The 10,648-nt window shown below is 40.0% G+C and overlaps 1 protein-coding gene across 3 annotated transcripts in view; it reads right to left on the reverse strand.

The window, feature by feature from the left end:
• rgs17 (regulator of G protein signaling 17) overlaps positions 1–10,648 on the reverse strand; it is a 45,703-nt gene that overhangs the window by 19,879 nt on the left and 15,176 nt on the right. The window contains exons 1-2 of one of the 3 annotated variants that reach the window (XM_015038228.1): positions 6,677–6,882; positions 2,639–3,006 (exon numbers count right to left, since the gene is read on the reverse strand). In XM_015038228.1, coding sequence (XP_014893714.1) covers positions 2,639–2,641 — 3 coding nt within the window. In that variant the 5' untranslated portion in view covers positions 2,642–3,006; positions 6,677–6,882. Of the gene's footprint in view, positions 1–2,638; positions 3,007–4,860; positions 5,180–6,676; positions 6,883–10,648 lie in introns of those variants that run through there. The other 2 variants (XM_015038229.1, XM_015038227.1) reach the window with 2 other exon arrangements.

The raw sequence follows: 10,648 nt of genomic DNA on the forward strand, positions 1-10,648 counted from the left end.
ACTAAAAATAACATTGTACTTCTGTCAATTTGCCTTGTTAGACCTACTAATACCCAACCTTCTCCTCCCTATCATCATATTAACACTTACGCAGGTCACAGCACACTCCACACTTATTGGCACCCATGGTAAAGGTATTAAAATGCCTTGAATTTACTTTTTTCCCCCCCTCTCACAAGAGCATTGTGTCCCACAGGAAAGCTTTTCAAAATCCACCACTTAATTTAAGCACATGGTTTTTTTTGGCACACATCAAGAGATGTCCAACACTTACTGCAACTTTTCTATAACTTTGTGGGGATAATTAGGCTGTGGTTGGCTGATGCTAAGTGAGGTAATTCTAACTGAATGATCTGATTCACCTGTTTAACTTGTTTCAGCGTTTTCAGCTTTTTTTGGACCGCCACCATTGTGCATGAGTGTTTTGCTTGTAATCAACAGCATGTTAAAGTAACGCGTGGCGTTTCGCTGGACGCCTTTAAACAACTTTCTACCGCCTTAAAGGCATCAGAACAACAGCTGAGCAGAGACAGAACTTCCTGCATACCTTCAGAATAAGAGTTTGATACATTGGTAACATTTTTTTCCATTTTCTACACTCAGGTTTTACAAATAAGAGGAGTTTATAAAAACGATTTGACAAACTCACACTTTTCGAACTTTTCAGAAACTCTAACGTAATTTTTAACAGTTTAAACAAAACTAGGATCTCTTCGGCATACAGTTTTACCAAGACTTTTCTTGACAGACAACCAGCACAAGCCACTACAGCAGCAGAGGGATTTTTGCCCTTGACCCAATAAAATTTTGGTCGTTTGTTCTTTTAAAAGCATCTGCTCTGTGCTGATCACTAAGTGAGGAGCTGAATTTTACGTTTTGGTGAAGCTGCCCTTGAACTTTAAAAATATTATTGTGCCAAATTGACAATTGTATCTGCTTCAACCCTTTTGGCATCGCCGGATAGAAATACAGCTCAGAGATTTTTTTGAAAACTACTGAAAATCCAATGTAGATACTTCTCAAACTAGGATTATCTCTAAACACATACAAAAACAATAAAGCAACTATAAGTACAGATTAAAAAAAAAAAACCCTCTTACCTGCAAAGTCATATTTCCCCTATAGTCCTTAAAAATCCAAATTGCAATAATGGTGTGTATCCATAAAAAAGGCTTCTCCTCTTGTTATCATTCCCTCTACTGAGCATAAACACATGTGATTTCCCACAATGATCCTACAACGGGAGGTAAGCCTGGCACAGCCTGCCTGATATGCAAAAGCACTCATCAGACCAGCGGAGCGACCATCAGTTATTCAGCAACCAGGCAGCACAGTGGAAAACAGGCGACTGGATGCAAATGACCGCGAGGGTTCGGGCTTTGTTACAAACCTGGAGCAGAGGCCGCATTGACAGGATATGCAAATATTGGTCGGAAAATACAAACATGCTAAGACAAATGACCAAAAAGGGAGCCACCAAGGCTGCAGCATGGGTATTTTTGTTTGGTTTTCCACAGAATTCAGATCTACCCCAAAACAAGATTTTAGATTAGCTTGAAATGTAATGGAAATTTTAATTTCCCTACTTGCCTTTTTTTTTTTTTTAAGCAATAAATGTGTAGGCTGGTTTTATCCTCGTTTGGTGAAATCAGCTGACTTTGAGTTAAATGTTTGCTGCTTTAGAACTTGTTAATTTTTTTTTTATTTAGTCTGACATAATACATTAACTACTTTTAGTACAAATCAGAAAACCTTTAATATTTCTTAATGCGTTTCTTTAAAATACCTATTAGGAAATATTGGTGGCAACACACCTAAAGTGAATTACAAAAGTATTCACACAACTTGAACTTTTCTCAATAGCTTACAACTATTAACTCCAATGTAAGGGTTGTTTATCATTTATTGTGATACATTTTTAATCACCATAAGATTTTGATTTTATCGTTCTCGCGATAAATTACAATTAATGATGTTTAAAAAAACCCTAAAACTAAAAACACATTTTTACTATTTTTATCCACTGTTTGTTGAATAGATGTGTATCAACACATGTATGGTAATTATGTCTCTACTAGCTTTTGCCCGTTACGTCTTTTCTTTGTTTCTTGGCCATGCAAACTAATCTTAGCTGAAACTGTTGAAAATTTAATTTGTAAACAAATTTACTCGCAGCAAAGAAACCTACAAAAAATGTGGAGGAAGTTGTGTTTGTTCTTCTGAGGAAAGTTTGTCACCCTGCAGCCTCTCTATAAGCTCTAGGTCTGGGGTTGGACTAGGCCGAACACTTTCCACTTTCAGTTCTGATCTTTTTCTACGTTCCCTCTGGCCTTCATGTCTTTTCACCAGAACAAAGGTTTCCGCCTCAAACACCAGAAAATGCCTGGGCGTTTTTTCTTTTTTTTTTTTTCTTTTTTAAACAATTGGACTGTTTTTAGAAGCAGTAAAAACCCAAACGGAAGTAGAAAAACGTGCAAAACATGACATTTGCATAACAGGTCTCCTTTACTGTGGACGTAAAGCCAGGGAAGTTCAAAGGAAACATGCAAAAGAGTTACCAAAGTATCTGAAACAAAAGCACAACAATACCGAAGTTCGCCTGCGCGGAGCGGCGGCCGAGACAAAGAGAAACACTTACCATGAATTAATGAGTTCCTAAACACAGGTCAGACAAAGCGGTCATGGCGTGAGGTAATAGGTTGCCGGGTGATAGCAAGCTGGTTGACAAAGTGACTGACTGGTGGAGTGTCTCGGTGTCCGCTCGGCAAGCGTGCTGGCTGTTGGGCTCGCGGGAGCGGTGGGACGAGGCGCGGAGGTACTTGTCACCACGGAGAGGAGGAGAGGTTACTGGTGTCACCATCCCTGACCGAGGAGCACAGGAGGGGAATGCGAGAGACGAGGTGAGGTGTGACGACCCTTCTCGCTTGCTTCCCAGCACGTCGGCCTCCTCGGACCTCAACAAAATGGATCCTTCCTTGACTTGAGAGAGCAGCGAATGTGCGGCATCTGAAGAACAGCGGGTGGAGGAGGGTTAGTTCGACTTGTTTTAAACTAATAAGATGCAGGATCCAGATTTAGTGGAGCTGAGTCTATTTTTCTCAAATGAATATGATGAACACAGAAATCTAAATCCATCTTAATAAACTCCTTTTTTTAAATGACATTTATGATCTCTGTTATGTTATGCAGTTGCAATCTTGTTGGGTTAGGTGCTGAAATGATTTACAGACCAATGTGTCAATTTACAAAGAGAAAACAAGATGAGCCTCTGGTCAGATTGCAAAAAGCTAAATACTTTATGGTCACAAGTTATTAGCATGTGGGGAAACAATTATCTTGTGGCCATGCCTTAATACTGTGTGTTCACGAGATACAAATACTCAAGTCTTCACTGATCAGGAGAAGGAAATAAAGTTCCATATTTAGCATTTCGCAGCAGAAAGCCACAAGAAGTGCGCTTGCACTATTATTTCGCTGAAAACGGGGTGGTCCTGAGGATGGAGGAGCAGAGAGTGTTTTACTGATCAATGCTGTTAGCTGCTAGTCTGTCCGCTGCAACACCTCCGATCTATAACCATCATCCTAAAAGTGAGGGTCTCACCCTTTTTTGTCATCACGGGCTGCCGTACTCGTAATCACGTAATTTCATTCCGTGTTCACCTAAAGTGGTTGTCTGAACGACAAAGAAAATAAAAGTACTCATGGGAACCAGGTTAAAAGTTGGGGAGAGGAAGACAAAGTTTTAAAGTGACTAACTGCGATTCCTGGAGTTTGACTTTTTTTTTTTTTTAATCAGGAATCGGCAGAGATTGTTTGTAGGATTTCCCCGATTTCTCTCTGGGTGAAGTTGCCAGCTGTCAGTCGGCTGCTTTAGAAAACTGAAGGAAGAGGAAACCCGGAGAAGTTTTCCCCATTTTAAAAAGCAGGAAGTCATCAGTTTTGGAAACAGTATTAGATTCTTAGGAGTATGACAACCTCAAAATAAACCAACTTCTCTGTTATTAATATAACATTTTGCAACCAATAACTATGATAATTCCTCCTACTGATGAAATAAAAAGAAATCTTAATCATGACATGTGTAATGACGTAAGCAAAGCATTTATTTACTGCTACTGTAATTTTGATACAAAATCTTAAGTAAACATTGGCTACAAAACAGACCACCACTCGTAACTAACCAACCGTTTTAGTCAGCATTACTCAGTGTGACAAATGTTGCTTCTTTTAACTCTAATAATATGAATTTCTGCAACTAGAAATAAGCCCAATACGGCAATATTTTTGTCTTCTACATGAGTGAAAACAGCAAGAACCTTATTTCAGCCAGCTGACCAGCCGTGGATCCGACCCAATTTGAGACAGTAATTATTTAAAACGCTGCTACACATAATGCTGGTAATCAATCAAAAGCACTGCGATCCTCCACAAAAATCAAACTTTTACTGGATGAGAGAAATGCATAGCAGTGACGTGGCACCGTACTCGCTTTCTGATTGCGGGAAAAACAAGTCAGTTGCTTTACAAAACCGTGTACAGACTTTTTTTTATTCAACGTGAGAGAGACCAGGTCACTGTCCACTGTGAGGAAGATGGCAACTGCTCCTAACCTCACCACAGCATCCCACTTTAGAGAACGCTGAACTGTCCCTTTAAGAAAGGTTTTCCAAAACTGAATCAATCAACACCAGCAGCTGTAAAGAGTTCATGCACAACACCAGAGGCTTGTTCAGAGCTACTAATGTTCTGTTGGGACTAAAAAAACGGAGGTAAAACACAAGAAGCAATAGTTCGCATATCATCTTAATAATCTATCAAACACTATCTGCATCTTTATTTGTGTGACTTATGAAAACCAACCTCACATGCATTTTTCCTCATCTCCTCTGCTCTGCAATAACACAACATGCTGGGTCAGTGCTGTTCCACAGAGAAAACCAAGCCCTCTCTCTGCAAAGAGAGAAGCTTTTATATCTGCTGATAGCAGCTAAATAAAAAAAAAAAAACTGGGTTGAAAACAAAGGGTTCTCCTGTATTTTGAGAGCTTTTGAAAAGGGATTTTGCATCGCCGTGTGCAAAGATAGGGGTTTCTTTTCGCATCGCACTGGAGAGATTTTCCACAGCCAATTTCCAGGAATTAGTCATCCCCAGAGTGACTTCCTCAAACATCCATCTGTGAAAAAAGAATGCAAAAAAGAATGGGGAAAAGTTAAACCAGGGTTGCTAGGAGACTAATGCTGATTGGCTGAGGCGCCCAGGTCGGTGTAGAGGTTTTAAAGTTAAGTTAAAATTTGAATGTCAAATCATTCCCAATTTCAAGACTTTTTAATGACATGCCAGGAAAAGTGCTACAGTGACCAAAGTTTTTCTGGTGGCGAATAAAACTCAGCTCTGCCCCTCCCCCACCTGATGCTGTAAAACCTCTAGGTCACTGGCTAATTCTGTTAGCTTCAGACATGCAACCCATCATTCTTAGCAAGGAAAGTGTATTTAAGATACAAGTGGCAAGCTACGAGCAACATATATGTAAAACAGCCAATTGCAGGAACGTCTTGAGCAGATAGCTTGACTAATTATCCAGCTAATCTATGATTAACATACACTTGTTGCACCATAAAGGGATAGCAATAGCAAAAAGGGATACTATTCTGCAGAAGAAGCATTTTAAAACTGTTTACACAAGTTTATCACACTAGCTTAGCATGCCTAAATTGGGTTTTCAGTCGTTGGTCACCTGGACAAAGTACAGCAAAAATATATCAGCAATAATCCTCACTAAACTGAAAAAATATGCTAAAAGGATGCACCAGGCTTTTAGCAATGCCAAGCATAATTGTTGCCATGAGACCGAACATCACCTGGCATCCTGGGTAATCGCAGGTTCTATAATGTTTTACTGCTACATGTAAACATCCTCAAGTTAAATATCTGCCCATAGCAGTCTGAAACGGGATGATAAGAAAGCTCGCAGTGTTTGCCGTGTTTCAGTGACGGGTACAAGTTAATGGGATTTATAAGGAAGTGTCCCAGGATGCAGTTGCAACATAACCTGTGTTGCTCTGCCTCAACACACCCATGGAAAACTGCAGTGTGGGTGTTCCTTCAGTTGTGCACCGCAGGATCTCTGTGTTCCAGCAGATATAAAGAGTGTGTGTGTGTGTGTGTGTGTGTGTGTGTGTGTGTGTGTGGTGGGGGGGAATAATGTCAGACAGCAGCTAAAATCCTCTTCCAATGCAGAAACTTGTCAGGATGGTTTATTTCTGACACCCTCCGTGAACTGTCACAGCCGGGGAAAGCCTTTTACAATAAAAAGGCCCGTGCATATCTTCAGATATGAAGTAGACACGCGCATCGGACCCAGCTTCTGCATGCACTAGCTGCGCTGGCTAGCCTGCTGGTCTGGGTCGCTTGCAGCTGCTCGAACCATCGCTGCGCGTCGGACCAACACCGAGAGAGTGGGAGTCTTCCCAGCTGACACTGTCGAGTCACAAAGCAGCCGAAGAGAGAGCTGTTCGGTGCCGACTGTCGCACAAAGGCTCTCCAGAAATCAAACACCACCCACTTTCTCGCTGGCTAGCTTTAGCCCGAGAGCCGCTATCTCTGACAGCGAGAGGAGGTGGAGGCGGCGGTGGCGGCGGCGGCTAACTCTAGTTAGCCCGAACAAGCGGAATCTTACCCCTTTACGCTGGGATGTCACTGTCCTACAGTGATGGGTGTGAAAACGCGGCGTCGCGACGCCTATTTAAAGACATGGCGAACGGGAATCCCGCGGTGTAATCGTGTCCATCGCCGCTGTTTTTCCAGCCATCCGCCCCGCTTCAGCACCGATCTCAGCCGAGCTCCCCTGGATGCACTGCGCAGGCGCGCTGCTGCTGCCGCCGCTGCTCTGTGGCTGCAGTCGGTCAGAGGATGCACTGGGGCTCCACACGCGCGCGCGCGCACACACACACACACACACACACACACACACACACACACACACACACACACACCCTGTGTGTGTTGCAGACAGGGTCATTACATCTGCGAGCTACACGACATCCGCTCTACTACCACCGCCCCCGAAACACACAACATGGCTTGAAAACAATGCTGCGTTGATTTTTCTCCATCCGACTGCAGGGACAGTCCAAGTCACTTTACTAAATTTAGAAGGTAACTATTTATTTTGAGGGAAACGCATCCTCGGGTTATGAACATTTTTATGTAATAAAATAAGCTTTGAAAATATTCTCACATACAAATAACTCTTGTTTAAAGAGACTATGAAAGCAACTTAGAAATAAAAATAGTTGAAAATTGTTTCATTTTTTTAAATAGTAGCAATAACACTAAAGAACCTTGCGATTAACAAACATGATTAATTAATTACGAATCAAATATGAAAGCAAATCTTAGAGAATTACTCATGATAATAGTTGGGCAAAAAAATCAAAACAAATTATTTTTCTCTTTATATAACAGCTTTTAAAGACAGTGGACGCATTTAATCTGACTCAAAATCAGCAACTTTGAGATAAAATATATTTGCCTCTTATAGTACAACCAATAATTCCAGATATTTTGTACATTTAAAATAAATTCATCCTATAAGGGATGCATGTTAAGTACTTCATCTTTTCTGTGTAATATGAACAAAGTGCACAAAAATCATAACCAAATAATAATCCATCCTTTGTCGCTATGAATAAGCAATTTTACTTTTATAAAAAAAACAACATTTGGAGCTGATTTCCAATCAGTTTCTACACAGGTCTGGCAAAAGCTCTGCTAATCAAAACCGTCTTATTGGTTAATTTAGTCGCATTGTACTGGTTCGTAATGTATTTGAATTAGAAATCTTTATGTTAGTAGCCACAGTAAGGCCTGGTTATGATGTCTGATTGTAGGAACCTGCTGTACAATTCAATACAAATCTGTCACAAATGACGCAGACAGATTTTAATGCTAATTTCAGACGTCACTTAAACACATCAGAGGCTTTTTTTTTGTCGATTTAACCACTTAATCATTAATTAGAATCATAGACTGCTATTTTATTCTTTGTTGGTTTTTTGCTTAGACAAATAGACTGTTGCTCATAATACGTCGGTGGGTATCCCTGTTTTGCCGGTGTTTATTTTGCTTGCTTGCCTTTGTTTTGTGGCTAAATGCCTCATTCATTTCAAGTGAATTTGCTTTGAAAAGCATGAAAATATGTGACATTGTAAAAAAAAAAAGAGAGAAATAATGAAAACCAAAGAAAAAAAACCCCTCAGTTCATTATGTTTACACAAGGGGGCACCAACACTCTGTGCTCTCTCTCTTAAAGCTGCATATACGTTCACCTGCTCTGTTGCAGCAATTCGCCCTCTTATGAACTTTGTTTGGTATAAAAATACAAAAATAATTAGTGCTGCTACTCAGACGGTTAAAGGCAGATCACCAGCTGATTTGAAACCTGCATGTACTTTTAAATCGATTTATTGGTTTCATATTTGTCTGGGTTATTTAGGAATAAGTGAGTCTCTATAGGAACCTTTAACAGAAATGCCTCCCATTCTTAATGTTATAAGTGCAGGACGCCAGTGGATTATGAGGAGGATCATTTTCCTTCTTCCTCTCCATCATGAAGACAGTTTCCCTGGCTTGGAGGTGATGAGGTCAAGAGCTGTAGACTGAGTACTCTGACTTCAAACTGTGAATTGAGAGTAGACATTTTACAAGATGAACACATTAGCACAAACATGACCCTGCACTTTCTCTCATGTCATTTTTTTTACTTTAATTTTTTCTTTGCAACCAACAGGGACTGGGCAAAATGTTCACATTCATTCACCTGCTGTGGGTTTGTGAGAAAGTTGTTTCATGCAAGCAGCAGCAGCATGTTTGAACTGAACCACTTTTGTCAGCATGTAGGGACAACTCCGACCGCCATTATGTTTTTAACTCGCAGTAAAAGTGCTTTGCAGAAAACGCTTTCGATTTTTGCTACATGTTATAAAGACAGTCGGACGGCGATTTGGTGAAAACATCAATAATTGGGCTAAGCGTTTGTTCCGCAGACTGTATGCATAAATGCAGTGAATTTTTAACAGGATGCCACTAATCATCTCTTTTCAATGCAGTGTTTTGGTAAAAATCATTAGGTCAGGGATCATTTGGATGTTATTTTGCACCACCCACATATTTACCACTGCACGCCAACCTCAGCCTTGATGAAAACAGTATCTCCCGAAAACCTCAGCCATAACAATGCTGCTCGCTCAAAAAAAAAAAAAATAAAATAAATGGAATGACCCTGGCTCTAACTCCATAGCACTCTGGTAGGACATTTGCAGGATCCTTGAAAAGTAACTTGACGAGTCTAAACACTGCTACTGCAAAACATCCTTTCACCAGACCCTGCGCAGCATCCCGGAGGAAACGGGATCAAGGTCTGGTGGTTTGAAACATGTTGTTTCAGCACAAAGAGAGCTGGGCTGTATTTATGGTGCCCAAACTCCATAGATAAGAGACAGTTTGAATCCTGCTGAACAATGGCTCTTATATAAACGTACATAGTATCTCTATGAGTTATTTAGCTGAATATTTTAATGCACATTAGATTAATGATTAAAGCCCAAATCTTACTACTATGCACTTCTGTTCAATCCACTGGGAATTTCCGGCTACAGAATATGACTGTGACGCGTTTTTGAACACCTAGTACCCAGGCTTTATCAGACGAGACATAAAACCCTGATCTAATCAATAAATCTAGATCCAGTGATCCCCTGAAGGCTAATTATGTTGCAGTGTGAAAGTTGAAAGGCTGCAGCTAGAAACCCAAAGAGCAAAAAGCGGAAAAGATACATTTAAAATGTATTTAATGCCCTCTTAAATGTATATAAAAAAGAAAGATGAATAAATAATATCTTATACATGCAAAGCTTATCCCAGTTCTTTAGAAATCTCATAAATGTCACCAAAACAGTAAAATATTCAATTTGCGTAAAATAATAACATAAGAGCTGATCGAGGTCCTATAGGCAACGTCTCCCAGTTAAAGAAAGAAAATGTACATTCAGTTAACAGCAGTAATATAGTTGAACAAAACCTTTTTTTTCCCATTGTCATTAAATTATATAAAAACCTTTCTCGATTTAAGTCAGTCGGGATTACCAAATTAATCATATTTGCTAAATGCCGGAAAAATGAGGGAGAAAAATCTTTAACTTTCTTCAAATTCAGAAGTTTACATACAGTTTCATACAATTTTATTTAATTTTGTGGGTTAAAAGATTGACAGAATCACATCATCTGGAAAAAGGAGGGATGAGATCCTGGGCTTCCTGAACCAGACAGCCTTGTCTCCATGACAACGTCTTCAGATCCTGTCCCTAAGCACCACAAATGTGACAGCCCTAGCAAAATGTCTCTACGGCAAAACGCTGCCACCACCGTGCTTCAGGTTAGCGTTTCTCAGACTTCCAAACTCTGTCAACGTTTCCTCTAATTATAACCACTGTGGCCAAACTCCTCTACTTAATTTTAACGTTCTCTGTCCCTAACAACATGCAAGCTGTAACGTGTTTTCTATGTTGCTCTTTCAGTAGTGTCTTCTTTTTCTTCTTCTCTGACAAAAATAAAGTTTTTCTCAATTTTATTCCGTTATTTATTATGTTTA

This window comes from Poecilia latipinna, unplaced genomic scaffold (genome assembly GCF_001443285.1).
Source record: "Poecilia latipinna isolate Pla-1442-1.1 unplaced genomic scaffold, P_latipinna-1.0 Scaffold434, whole genome shotgun sequence".
Lineage (NCBI taxonomy): Eukaryota > Metazoa > Chordata > Actinopteri > Cyprinodontiformes > Poeciliidae > Poecilia > Poecilia latipinna.